Raw genomic sequence first — 15,461 nt, forward strand, 5'->3', positions numbered from 1 at the left:
TCCGGAGATCTCCTCCTACATTTTTTGATGGATTTCTTTGAAACATAGTAGGCTAAATAATCATGATATGTTGTTGTGTCTCCTTGAAAATGATTTTGATTCAACAATTTTTCCAAAAGTTATTGCCCTTTGTTCATTTCAGTATTTGATTTTTTTGTCCGGAGATTTTCTCCTACATTATTTATAGCATGTCAGCTAACCACTCTTAGAATGAGGCAGATCTTATTTCAATGTAAGAAAGTATATAACACTATATAACACTATATGGCATTCGACGGGTGTATATTGGTCCGCCCTGTGGTACTCTTGTTTGCAGAGTTATCCCCCTTTACATAATAATATATATCATATGTCCTGATGCCCTCTCCTACCGTATGGCAAGGATCTCTACAAAACCTTGTACTCCTTTGTATGTAAGGTAGTTTTTAACCATGCAATCTAGTTTTTTTATTTCGTTCAGTCTACTATTCCTAAGGTATAACATAGATTTCAATAAAACTTTGCAAACATCTTACTTTCCAAAAAGAACTGGTATGTGTGTGCATCACTACCTTTTAAGAGTCATGGTCTTTGATATAATTATCTTTTATATAAATGCACATTTTTCAGTGTAGTTTTCCATAGTGTCCATTAATCCAATGCAGTCATATTTAGCATCAAGTAATAACTGCATTAATACACTGTTAATATCCCCTTCAAACATTAAACTGATGAGGCGATGATGAGGCATTGTTGGTAACAACTATTATGCTATGGACATCTGTAGAAGATATTTGCTGAACCTATTACTTTCTGTATGTAAAATTAGGTACTACTTGTTTCTGCATGAAAATCAATAAACATGGTTTGAACTAAAATGTATGTGGGGGGCATGCATGTGCTGTGTGAATATAGGTGTTGTTTTACGTATTTCAGGGTTAATATGAATCTGAATTACAGCCATTGTTTATTTTTTTTATTTATTTGTTTTAGGAGTTTCAGGATAATGTTAATGTCTATGTGGCATTAGTGTATGGAGATATGTTATGTGGTGTTAGTGTATGGAGATATGTTATGTGGCGTTAGTGTACGGAGATATGTTGTGTGGCGTTAGTGTATGGAGATATGTTATGTGGCGTTAGTGTACAGAGATATGTTATGTGGCGTTAGTGTACGGAGATATGTTGTGTGGCGTTAGGGTATGGAGATATGTTGTGTGGCGTTAGTGTATGGAGATATGTTATGTGGCGTTAGTGTATTGAGTTATGTTATGTGGCATTAGTGTACAGAGATATGTTGTGTGGCGTTAGTGTATGGAGATATGTTATGTGGCGTTAGTGTATGGAGATATGTTATGTGGCGTTAGTGTACGGAGATATGTTGTGTGGCGTTAGTGTATGGAGATATGTTATGTGGCGTTAGTGTATGGAGATATGTTATGTGGCGTTAGTGTATGGAGATATGTTATGTGGCGTTAGTGTATGGAGATATGTTATGTGGCGTTAGTGTATGGAGATATGTTATGTGGCGTTAGTGTATGGAGATATGTTATGTGGCGTTAGTGTATGGAGATATGTTATGTGGCGTTAGTGTATGGAGATATGTTATGTGGCGTTAGTGTATGGAGATATGTTATGTGGCGTTAGTGTATGGAGATATGTTATGTGGCGTTAGTGTATGGAGATATGTTATGTGGCGTTAGTGTATGGAGATATGTTATGTGGCGTTAGTGTATGGAGATATGTTATGTGGCGTTAGTGTATGGAGATATGTTATGTGGCGTTAGTGTATGGAGATATGTTAGGTGGCGTTAGTTTATGGAGATATGTTGTGTGGTGTTAGTGTATGGAGATATGTTATGTGGCGTTAGTGTATGGAGATATGTGATGTGGCGTTAGTGTACGGAGATATGTTGTGTGGCGTTAGTGTATGGAGATATGTTGTGTGGCGTTAGTGAACGGAGATATGTTGTGTGGCGTTAGTGTATGGAGATATGGTATGTGGCGTTAGTGTATGGAGATATGTTATGTGGAGTTAGTGTATGGAGATATGTTATGTGGCGTTAGGGTATGGAGATATGTTATGTGGCGTTAGTGTATTGAGTTATGTTATGTGGCGTAAGTGTATTGAGATATGTTATGTGGTGTTAGTGTATGGAGATATGTTTTGTGGCGTAAGTGTATTGAGTTATGTTATGTGGCGTTAGTGTACGAAGATATGTTGTGTGGCGTTAGTGAACGGAGATATGTTGTGTGGCGTTAGTGTATGGAGATATGTTATGTGGTGTTAGTGTACGGAGATATGTTGTGTGGCGTTAGTGAACGGAGATATGTTGTGTGGCGTTAGTGTATGGAGATATGGTATGTGGCGTTAGTGTATGGAGATATGTTAGGTGGCGTTAGTGTATGGAGATATGTTGGGTGGCGTTAGTGTATGGAGATACTGCTGTTTCAGTTCTGTTATATTCTTTAAGACCTTTTGCCTACATATGTTATGTGGCGTTAGTGTACGGAGATATGTTATGTGGCGTTAGTGTACGGAGATATGTTATGTGGCGTTAGTGTACGGAGATATGTTGTGTGGCCTTAGTGTATGGAGATATGTTAGGTGGCGTTAGTGTATTGAGTTATGTTATGTGGCATTAGTGTACAGAGATATGTTGTGTGGCGTTAGTGTATGGTGATACTGCTGTTTCAGTTCTGTTATATTCTTTAAGACCTTTTGCCTACATATGTTATGTGGCGTTAGTGTACGGAGATATGTTGTGTGGCGTTAGTGTATGGAGATATGTTATGTGGCGTTAGTGTATGGAGATATGTTAGGTGGCGTTAGTGTATGGAGATATGTTGTGTGGCGTTAGTGTATGGAGATACTGCTGTTTCAGTTCTGTTATATTCTTTAAGACCTTTTGCCTACATATGACATGTTGTGAGTGAAACTTATTTACGTTGACATCTGTATAGAAAACTGCTGTTTCCATGTGTTGTTTGTCAATACCTGTTCCTGTTATATACGTTATGACATACGTTGTGTATTGATACCTGTTGTATACGTTATGACATAATTTGTGTATTGATACCTGTTATATACGTTATGACATACGTTGTGTATTTATACCTGTTATATACGTTATGACAGGTATCAATACACAACGTATGTAATAATGTTATATAACAGGTATCAATACACAAAGTATGTCATAACGTATATAACAGGTTTCAATACACAAATTATGTCATAACGTATACAACAGTTATCAATACACAACGTATGTCATAACGTAGACAACAGGTATCAATACACAACGTATGTTATATACGTTATGACATACGTTGTGTATTGATACCTGTTATATAACATTATGACATACGTTGTGTATTGATACCTGTTGTATACGTTATGACATACGTTGTGTATTGATACCTGTTATATTTGTTATGACATACGTTGTGTATTGATACCTGTTGTATACATTATGACATACGTTGTGTATTTATACCAGTTGTTTGGTGTTATCTAGGGTAAAGTCGAGGCAGAGCTACACCTACTCTCCACAGACGAGGCTGAGAAACACCCCGCAGGTCTCGGCAGGAATGAACCAGACCCCCTAGAGAAACCCAAGTAAGTTACATCTTTCTATTTCACCTTTTCTCCCAAATCCTCTCATATTTCCTCAAGATACATTTTTCCTTTTTTCTACATTTTTCCTTTTTTCTACATTTTTCCTTTTTTCTACATTTTTCTTTTGTCTCCACTTTAGTGTAAGGATGCTGACTACCAAATTTCCCATTTATTTACAAAAGAAAATTTTGGTGTTTTTACTGAAGCGAAAACAAATTTTAGCTGTGCTATATGTCCATCAAAAGCATAACTTGTCTGAAAAAGACCCAAGTTCATTTATGGAAATATACCATCAGCAGATCTGTTACAGAAACATATTAGTATCCAAAAAGCAAGATGGATTTACCAAAGTTGTTAAAAAGTTGATTAAATTCTCTGTTTCATGGAATCCTTATACAGCTTAACTACCAATGCTTATGACAAACTTCAGCACATTATTTTCTTTCATGAAACCACACAATACTTGAGGGTTGCCTCCCTTTCTCGATGGAGGTTTGCTTACTTTTTTACTTGATGGTTACATTTATCAAATGAAGGTTTATTCCCTATTTACACGAGAATTACCTCCCTTTCTATTTGAGAATTATCTCCCTTTTCACTTGATATTAAACTTTTCTTCTTTTAGGGTATCCTCTTGATGACCTCTTTTGTTTAAAGAACATTCTGACTCTGTTTACTTAGCCAATTAAACAATTTTGCTTAATATTTCTTTGTTGTAAACTTTGTCACACAAGAAACATTGTGCAAGTATACAAAATGGTTCTGTAAGACCATAAATAGTCACACATATTTAACGTAGAGCAACACGACACATTTAACAGGTGGTCATAATTTTGTCAGATGATTACACAAATTTAAACGTCTAACAGTAAATTGTCTTGTAAAAACAGTTATTTCCTGTACATTTAATATAAAAGTGAGTGACTAAATTTTTATCATCGATATTGCATTATGAATTTTGTGACATTGTTTATAACATTTTAGATTTGAATGAATACCATAGAACCTTGTAAATGTAAACAAGTAGGACAAATTTTGATTTATAAAAAGGTGTAACAGTAACATTTATTTCCTTAAGGTAGATAGTCCCAGCAGTATCTCCAACAAAGAAGAGTTCGCCTTTGTTCACCTATGATTGTTTTTGTTATAGAGAAAATTTATAGGAAAATAACTTTTCAACGCTATATATATATATATATAGTAGAAAAAAATGTTAGGACTCTCTACCATAACATGAGCTTCCAAAAAGAGAGAGATTTTTGGACTGTTGTAGTTCAGATTAACGAGGTTCCACGGTAAAACACAATGACTGTCTGCATGAGTTTATTGACTAATAATCATCATTGCCTTGGTTACCAGAATTATAACATGTTCTGTCACTGTTTACCTTGTTTTTTTCAGTCTGGGTATTTCTGCAGCTGCCAGCTCTTACTGCCAAATAATAAATTATTTCTCTACTTATCTTCTGATACTATATAAACTATTTTGTGGTACAAATAAATCTGAGCATTTTTTGTAGTGACGTTGGATTAATTACGACAATAATATTCATGAATTTTGTCTCCCTTAATTCTTTCCTCTTTTGAAGGCCTGACAAGTTTTTATCCTGCAGATTTTGTATACAGTGAAACCTGCCTTAACTGACATCAATAAAGAGAATATCATATGGGTGGGAGGGGGGGGGGAAATTAGACAATTTTAATGAAGTCATAGTATAAGGTAGGAAATTAGACGATCAGATTTCACTGGAGAACCTTAACATTATCTGTCGTCGGTAAAGTCAGGTTTCATGTCCTCTTTCACTGTTTCAACTGTTGATGTTGGACAAACAGAACAAGGTCTATGTGTGTTGCATGGTGCTGTGTTAAGCCATCTGACACTTGGTACACTGTATTTGCAGCCATCTGACACTTAATACTCTGTATTTGCAGCCATCTGACACTTAATACTCTGTATTTGCAGCCATCTGACACTTAATACCCTGTTTTACAGCCATCTGACACTTAATACTCTGTATTTGCAGCTATATGACACTTATTACTCTGTATTTGCAGCCATCTGACACTTAATTCTCTGTATTTGCAGCCATCTGACACTTGGAACTCTGTAATTGCAGCTCTATGACACTTAATACTCTGTATTTGTAGCCATCTGGTACTGATTAATAATTTTCTTCCAATTAAATACCTGTTTTATTCAACAGATTATACATGGAGTGTGAAGGCTTTCATTACTTTCAAACTTGCTTGCCCTGCTGTGTTTTGCTGCTTTTTTTCTTACCTGTTGGTTCTTTTTCACAGACGAGGGCAATGTTGTTTTCACTTTTTTTTTTTTTATCAATCCATCTATCATAACAATCTCTAGACTGTTTTACTAAAAACACACAAAACTTGGTCAATGATTTTGTCTGAGTTTCATTCTGAAATAAGCAATAACTTGGTCAATAGCAGTACTGAGGCAAGCATGATTTATCTATTTTAAATGAGGTGATACAAACATCAGTCATTCAGAATTGCTCATGCTTTTTTGCATTTTTTCTATCCTTTATGTCTGGGAAAAAAACGTTATTTAAAATAGCAATACTTGAGCCATAATTATACGTTTCAATTAAGTTTAGCATAAACAAGATACTGTTTAAGGTAAATAAATTATCCCTTATTTTTTAATTGGATCATGAGTTCAGAACATATTGTTATACATATGCACAAGTTTTTACCAAACTGCAGAAGCGAAGACATCATTTGCATTAGTTTGCTTGTTTTTAGTTTTGTGATTTTGTGGTTATTTACAGCCGCCCCGACACTTCCTTCATCTGGTTTCTGAATCCCTTCAAATCCATCCGCTACATCTTGTGGAACAACTACAAATGGGTCCTACTCAAGATGCTTCTCTTCAGCGCCCTTACAGCCATCTTGGTCCTCTTCTTCTACGCCATGCCGGGATATACCGTCAAGAGAATGTTCGGCGCTTAGGTAGATACTGTAATGTTGACCGTTTCCTGAAATACTTAGGTGGATACTGTAATGTTAACCGTTCCCTGAAATACTTAGGTAGATACTGTAATGTTAACTGTTCCCTAAAATACTTAGGTAAATACTGTAATGTTAACTCTTCCCTAAAATACTTAGGTAGATACTGTAATGTTAACCGTTCCCTGAAATACTTAGGTAAATACTGTAATGTTAACTCTTCCCTAAAATACTTAGGTAGATACTGTAATGTTAACCGTTCCCTGAAATACTTAGGTAGATACTGTAATGTTAACCGTTCCCTGAAATACTTAGGTAAATACTGTAATGTTAACCGTTCCCTGATATACTTAGGTAGATATTATAATGTTAACCGTTCCCTGAAATACTTAGGTAAATACTGTAATGTTAACCGTTCCCTGATATACTTAGGTAGATACTGTAATGTTAACCGTTCCCTGAAATACTTAGGTAGATACTGTAATGTTAACCGTTCCCTGAAATACTTAGGTAGATACTGTAATGTTAACCGTTCCCTGAAATACTTTGTTTGGCACTATTGTACCATCAGTGCCTGTAGATTGTGATTTTAGTTATTCTTTGTTTTACTCATCATTCACTTTTATTTTTGCCTTTTAGAGTAACCAGCTGTGTAAGATTGTCACAATTTATCTTTACAGCATTCCTAACTGACATCGAACTGTCCACTTTGTCTCAAACGCAACTCATCCATGTGTTGTATTGTGCTACTTTGTTTTTACAGCAAGCCCTCCTGACATTAAATTTTCTTGTTTTGTATTAACAGTGAGTCCTCTCGATGCTGATTTGACCTTTTTTTCCCTTTACAGTGGCTCATGGCTCCTCCTGGTTTTTAATGCATTTAATTAATTGTTCACTTTTGTCTCTATAGTAACATCCCCCCGCTGGGAAATGGTCAAATATGTGTTTTCAGCAGCCCCTCCTGAAATTAGTTTTTCAGCTTTGTCATTGCAGTGACCTCTACTCATCTTAAATGTCTAATTTTGTCTTAACAGTAACCCCTAAATTGTACTGTTTTGTCGTTATATTAACCTCTCCTGGTGTTTGTCGTTATATTAACCTCTCCTGGTGTTTGTCGTTATATTGACCTCTCCTGGTGTTTGTCGTTATATTGACCTCTCCTGGTGTTTGTTGTTTAATCACCTTTGTCCTTACAGCGGCTTCACCTGAGGTTGATTTGTCCAGTTTTTATCCTCACAGCCAACTTTCCTGATTTTGATTGTGAAATCATCTGTTTCCTTACAACAAACCCTCCTGATATTGATGTGTCCTCCCAGTGTTAAATTGATATGTACTTTCTTAGAAACAAACCCTCCTGTTATTGATGTGTCCTCCCAGTGTTAAATTGATATGTACTTTCTTAGAAACAAACCCTCCTGATATTGATGTGTCCTCCCAGTGTTAAATTGATATGTACTTTCTTAGAAACAAACCCTCCTGATATTGATGTGTCCTCCCAGTGTTAAATTGATATGTACTTTCTTAGAAACAAACCCTCCTGATATTGATGTGTCCTCCCAGTGTTAAATTGATATGTACTTTCTTAGAAACAAACCCTCCTGATATTGATGTGTCCTCCCAGTGTTAAATTGATATGTACTTTCTTAGAAACAAACCCTCCTGATATTGATGTGTCCTCCCAGTGTTAAATTGATATGTACTTTCTTAGAAACAAACCCTCCTGATATTGATGTGTCCTCCCAGTGTTAAATTGATATGTACTTTCTTAGAAACAAACCCTCCTGATATTGATGTGTCCTCCCAGTGTTAAATTGATATGTACTTTCTTAGAAACAAACCCTCCTGATATTGATGTGTCCTCCCAGTGTTAAATTGATATGTACTTTCTTAGAAACAAACCCTCCTGATATTGATGTGTCCTCCCAGTGTTAAATTGATATGTACTTTCTTAGAAACAAACCCTCCTGATATTGATGTGTCCTCCCAGTGTTAAATTGATATGTACTTTCTTAGAAACAAACCCTCCTGATATTGATGTGTCCTCCCAGTGTTAAATTGATATGTACTTTCTTAGAAACAAACCCTCCTGATATTGATGTGTCCTCCCAGTGTTAAATTGATATGTACTTTCTTAGAAACAAACCCTCCTGATATTGATGTGTCCTCCCAGTGTTAAATTGATATGTACTTTCTTAGAAACAAACCCTCCTGAGTCCTCTGAATTGTCCAATTTTCCTTTGCAGTGACTCGTCCTCCTGTTTAATTTGTCCTGTTTTGTCTTTACCTCTCCTGATATAAAATAGTCATTTTTGTCTTTACAATGATCTCTTTGATGTACAGAAATCTGTGTTTTATTTTGCCAATCCACTGACTAAAGTTTGTCCCTAATACTGTAACGTTGTCATTTCAGTCGGCCGGATTCCTCCTTCATCTGGTTCCTAAATCCCCTCAAGTCTATCCGCTACATTCTGTGCCACAACTACAAATGGGTCATCATCAAAGTGTTGATCGTCTTGGCGCTAGCAGCCATTTTGGTTCTCTTCTTCTACGCCATGCCAGGCTACATGGTCAAGAGGATGTTTGGGGCCTAAGTGGTACACGATGGTCGCAAACAAAGACTGAGGCGGTTCACATCCAGCATGCCCGCAAACTAGCGTAGACTATTTTGGTTTTCTTAATATCATACAGATACATCATTAGCAGGCAGGAAGGAAGCCACATTTCCGGGATTGATCAAATATTGATCACCATGGTAACACTGTCTGTCAAGTAATAGACATTTGGAATCCTATATTCGACAGGAAGTGGGGCTGTCGAAACAATAGCTTTACGGAAATGTCAATACTCAAGTCGCGCTTCAGTGCTTTGACTCGGATAACCAGGGGTTTTAAATATCCTAATATACAAATGTACAAAACAATCCTCACCTATCATGGAAAGTGCTCATTATCAATATTATAAAAAACTCCAAAGTGCAATAACTCTTCATACCTGTTGTATTGTTAACATGTTGACACGAATACCCTGTACAGAATGTATCATCGTTTTTTATGTTTAATACTGTTTTTTATTGAAGCACACGTCTCACTTAAACCTCATCCTCATCCAATTATTATCATCATTCACACATTAATTAATCCTATAGTCAACAATTCCTCAAATTTTCTCCATTCCATGAAAAGAATATTCTTATCTTAGCTCATACATTCCATGCTAGCATGTTGAAACTCTCTGAAGACATTCGGATGTTGAAGTGACTTTGTATGCTTTTTTCTGGGTGTTCTTTGATTAGCCTCCGTAGAAAACACATGGACATTCCTATGAAATTTATTAGATTTGTTTATTAATTTGTTTCAAACTTATTAAAATTTTGCTTTAATTTTAAGGGGGAGGGGGGGAGGTAGCAAACAAAATATCACTAGCTACCTTCGGAAAATACTCTTCATAAAGTTATTATTTTTGGGGCAAAGGGTTCTTCTATACAAAATTAACCTTCTGAAGACTCAGGCATCTTCCTCACAAAATACCAAAATTTATGTCCTTGATATTCCCATGGCCATGAAGTCTACTGATATCATTGTTTATACACATGGTTATTGAGGTTTACTTCTCAATAACACCATCCTTTTCTTCATAGAGGGTAAAGACCACTCAACAACACCATCCTTTTTTTCATAGAGGGTAAAGACCATTCAATAACACCATCCTTTACTTCATAGAGGGTAAAGACCATTCAATTACACCATCCTTTACTTCATAGAGGGTAAAGACCACTCAATAACACCATCCTTTACTTCATAGAGGGTAAAGACCATTCAACAACACCATCCTTTACTTCATAGAGGGTAAAGACCATTCAATAACACCATCCTTTTTTTCATAGAGGGTAAAGACCACTCAATAACAACATCCTTTACTTCATAGAGGGTAAAGACCATTCAATAACACTATCATTTACTTCATAGAGGGTAAAGACCATTCAATAACACCATCCTTTACCTCATAGAGGGTAAAGACCAGGAGGTTACAAAAAAGTTAGTGATCAAAGACCAAATCAGGTTTAGTGGTGAAAAGCCTGTCAAACTGTTACCCACAGTGTTGAGTTTGAACTACTGAATTGAAATAAGATGTCACATATATTTGAAACTTCTATTAATAGCTGTGTGGTAACTTGGAAACTGTCTCATTTGCTTTAAACTTTTCATTGTTTCATGTGTTCAATGGTGTATTTGAAAAGAGATATGAAAATTTGATATTTTCCGAACTCTTTTGTTTGAAAATTGATAAGTAGGGGCTGCTAAAAAACCTTGAATTAATCAAATATTAATATTCAGATTTTTTTACAAAACATATTGAGGTTTTTTTTTTACAAAACATGTTCTTCAAGATGAACAGACAAACTGTATCTATGGATGCTGTATTTTCAGGGTGTTTTTTTCTCCAAGAGATAAGTTATTTTTTTGACTGTTTTATCCTGATATTTTGGTAGATACTCACAGGTATTATGTAAACAACAATAGTCCGGTATGGTTTGTACTGATCTCAGCATATATTCATCTCTAGATATTTGTTAAATGTTAAGTTTGACCTTTTTTTTTTTTTGTTTCAAAGTTTTGCATCAAAAAATCAACAATAACAAAACTGATTAATTATTCAGTCGATGTCAGATTCAGATACTAATTCTGGGGTTTCCAGTTTTGTGATCAGGGGTAGATTTCATATCATGATAATTTTTGAATAAAGTTGACTGACTTGAAGCCAATAGGATTTCACTCTGTCATTATATATATATAGACATAGATTATAAGTTGCAAATTACACAAGAAACCTGAAATGTGATATAAATTTATGCATCCCAATGTTTAAACTGTACAAAGTATTGTTTACACCTGTACAAAGTATTGTTCACACCTGTACAAAGTATTGTTTACACCTGTACATAATGTTTACACAATGTTTTAGTGACATTTACACCAACTTTGTTGTTTGGTTACCTTTCCAAGTATATCCAATGATATCCAATGATATCGGAGAGACACCATCAAAATGTGAAGGTCATAAGGTCAGGCTATTTCGTACTACAGTTATTTAATCGCTATTGTCTGGTAGCTGTAACCAGACAATGCCACAAGTTCAAGGTCATTTGAGACCTGTAAGCACTGAAAGTATACTTTCTCATGGCTTTAATGAGAACAACAGAGGTTAACTGTATGAGTTTTAATTATGAACTTGTTCATCTGTTAGCAGTATCAGAGTCAATTAATTACATCAGTTCACAAATATGTTCACCAGTCACAAATTGTTCTGCAGTACACAAGCAGTTCACTCACATGCTCAGCAGTTCACAAACTTTTTTAACTTGTTCATCAGTTCATAAAAACGTTCATCATTCACTCACTGTGTCCCTCTATCTGGGAAGTATGTGTTAGATAGATGCACACTGTGATGACCATCCACCTAGTCCACATCCACAGTCCGATGGTCACTAGTTCTGTCATTCACTGGTCACTAGTTATGTTAGCCACTGGCCATAAAGCCACTAGTCACTAGGTGTGTTAGTCACTGGGCATACAGCCACTGGTCACTAGGTGTGTTAGCCACTGGGCATACAGCCACTGGTCACTAGGTGTGTTAGCCACTGGGCATACAGCCACAGGTCACTATGTGTGTTAGCCACTGGCCATACAGCCACCGATCACTAGTTGTGTTATCCACTGGGTATATAGCCACTGGTCACTAGGTGTGTTAGTTACTGGGCATACAGCCACCGGTCATAAGGTGTGTTAGCCACTGGGCATACATCCACTGGTCACTAAGTGTGTTAGCCACTGGTCACTAAGTGTGTTAGCCACTGGCCATACAGCTACCGGTCACTAGTTGTGTTGGCCACTGGGCATAAAGCCACCGGTCACTAGGTGTGTTAGCCACTGGTCACTAGGTGTATGAACCACCAGTTATCAGATATCAGCCACTTCAACATTTTTGACCAACAGGTTCCATACCAGAGGTCAGATATAATGTAATATCTACAACATTTCTGACCACATTTAGGTGTGTAGGTCATTGCTTGGGACCAGGGTCATTTATAAACATACTGAATGACATATACTGCCATATAAGTCACCAATGACCAGCAAAAAATAAATGATTTTCCAATTCGAAATTAAAATCTGGACATGGTGATATTTGATGTTTATAAACTGTGTGATTTATTGTTATTTGTTAAGTTTAGAGCAGAATAATGGTTGTGTCTTTTTGTGTTTATTTCAGGAAAAAGAAAAATTACATCATTGTTTTTGCATATGCCAAATTATACCCTGCATTCTTTAGTTGTTTCCTTTATCTCCTGAAATGATTCGCTTTAAACTGATGCATTGAAACATATGTGCACCCATTTTGAGGAAAACATTTGATACCCTATGTGTAATTAACACCTGTACATATGTGTAATTCACAACTTTACAAATGTGTAGTACACCTGGACAAGTAGCTGATCTTTTGTCAAGTCATCTCACACAAAAAATGACATAGGGTCAGGACTGGTTCAGTTGTCCTGGTAACTGGTCGGGACTGGTTCAGTTGTCCTGGTAACTGGTCAGGATTTGTATGGCTGTCATGGCTGTTCTGCACTTGTTTATTTATCATGGTAACTAGTCAGAATTAGTCTAGTTGTCATGGTAACTAGTCAAAATTAGTATAGTTGCCATGGTAACCAGTCAGGACATACTTAGTTGTAATGGTAACCAATCAGGACTTGTCTGTTTGTCAAGATAACCAGTCAGGACTTGTCTGTTTGTCATGGTAACCAGTCAGGACTTGTCTGTCTATCATAGTAACCAGTCAGAACTTATCTGTTTATCATGGTAACCAGTCAGGACTTATTTGTTTCTCATGGTAACAAGACAGGACTTAGCTGTTTGTCATGGTAACCAGTCAGGGCCTCTCTGTTTGTCATGGTAACCATGCCGTCAGGACTTGTCTGTTTATCATGGTAACCAATCAGGACTTGTCTGTTTGTTATTGTAACCAGTCAGGACATGTCTGTTTGTCATCGTAACAGTTTAGGACAAGTTGGTTTGTCAACCAAGGACTACTTAATATTTTTGTCCCACTAACAGGCTTGTGACACTACTCTAATGGTTCGTACCAAGATTAGCCTATGCACCGTTGATGTTAGATTAGCACACGAAAGGGGCAGGGGAGGGCAATGAGAAGATTCCATTCCAAATAAAATGTGTATATTAACATCAGTATCATCAAGATTGTCACTACCTGTGTTTGATAATTTTGAACTTGTGCAAGTCTACATACATATAGATCAATGTTAGCTGGTTTATATTGCATTGTTAATGGATTACATAGAGTGTGACTTTATCATATCATGGTCCTGGATTTACAGGGAATGGACAGGTACAGTGCGTTATAACAAAAAACTCAGGCTTAAAAGTTCCAGGGAACGGTTGCCATTCACAGTTCAAATTTTCTGGGAAATAGTTGCCAACCCCAGATCTGACCGTACATTAGAGATTTCCGACACTTTTCTGCTGTGTCCTGGCCTTGTAAAATGATTTTCTTGTTAAATATATGTTATTTTCTCTGTATTCATGGAAAGACAATTAAAGGTTAGGCCTTTTCAAGAAGTTGAAACATTTTGTATCCCCAGTAATATTCCAGTAAAGTATTATCATTTCAGACCTAAAGACTGCTAACATGGTCAGGCTACTTATTTATGATCAAGAGGTCCGGTGATAGAATCCACATATTGGAAAAAGGCTGAACAGATTTGAATTTTCTTTGTTAGAGATACTACACACTGCATTGTGTAGGGGTCACAGATTTGACCTTAGGTGGTTAAGGTGACAATGTTTATGTTGTGGTTGTTTACAAAAAAAATCCTTGTGTTACATCAAATATGCAGGTAATATAAAAATATTACTTCTTTCAAAATGTTAGTTTTAGCAATATTCAGCAGCTGACAGCCTTTTCTTACCTATCTGTCAGCACTTAAAGTATACAAACATATGGCAACCACATCTTAATGTGGAAACATATTTGAGGGGAAAACATGTTTGTCTTTTTATTTTATTACCAAACACGGAAATCAATAACAAGAAATGTATCCTGTTTTTAAACTAAAAGTCTTACTCACCAGCTGAAGGTATTGATGTATAACAGACTACATCTGGTGATAGGGGCGTGGAATACACTACCGGGTGGTGAGGGAGACAGTATAGACTATCACATGATACACCTCTCATCATCATATAACAGAATCAGGTGCAATCTCAGGTTTTCATTGTGTGTCAACATTTGACCTGATTCAGGTCTGTGACATGTGTACAATGTCATGTAAATCATTACCCCAGTTCCTGGAAATAGGTTTTGTTTGTTAGGAAGGGAAGGAGGGGTGAACTGAAGGAGAGGGAGGATAATATTGGGAGGAAGAAGAAAAAGGTAATAAAAGGAGGAGGAAAGTAACTAATGGGAGGATTGGATAAATGAGGGAAAGTGAATGATGAATGAAGGATGGATATAAAATGAGGGAAGGAGAAGGGTAAGTGAGAGGGAGAAAGTAGGAGAAGAACAAGTGGTACCAGGAGAGTGTTCAAGTATCTTAATAATGTAAAACAATTATTAAGATTCCCATTCATGAAGGAATGGAATGAAAGGGAGGGTTAATATCTCTGTCTTTAGGGACCACTTACAGCTCACCACTCCACCCCCTTTTGTACTCGTAGGAGGAATGAAAGCCCTCCCCTCTCCTCCCTCCCCCGTGTGTGTCCTGGGGGGAGTGGCAATGGGTTACCAGGGGCTACTGGGCTGTTACATGAGACAAAGCAATGTGTTAGCAGACTGTTTGTCCAGGATGACATAAGCTTGATAAATGCACAT

General features: G+C 36.5%; 1 protein-coding gene across 10 annotated transcripts in view; it reads left to right on the plus strand.

Moving 5' to 3' along the window:
- Window positions 1–14,730, plus strand: part of LOC110467166 (otoferlin-like) — a 250,887-nt gene extending 236,157 nt beyond the window's left edge. For 7 of the 10 annotated variants that reach the window (XM_021524128.1, XM_021524127.1, XM_021524131.1 and 4 more), the window contains 3 exons: window positions 3,500–3,600; window positions 6,392–6,572; window positions 8,980–9,066. In XM_021524128.1, the coding sequence (XP_021379803.1) occupies window positions 3,500–3,600; window positions 6,392–6,572 (282 nt within the window). In that variant the 3' untranslated portion in view covers window positions 8,980–9,066. Of the gene's footprint in view, window positions 1–3,499; window positions 3,601–6,391; window positions 6,573–8,979 lie in introns of all 10 variants that reach the window. The other 3 variants (XM_021524137.1, XM_021524133.1, XM_021524135.1) reach the window with 1 other exon arrangement.
- Window positions 14,731–15,461: the final 731 nt, after the last annotated feature.

This window comes from Mizuhopecten yessoensis, unplaced genomic scaffold (assembly GCF_002113885.1).
Source record: "Mizuhopecten yessoensis strain PY_sf001 unplaced genomic scaffold, ASM211388v2 scaffold11163, whole genome shotgun sequence".
Taxonomy (NCBI): Eukaryota; Metazoa; Mollusca; class Bivalvia; order Pectinida; family Pectinidae; genus Mizuhopecten; species Mizuhopecten yessoensis.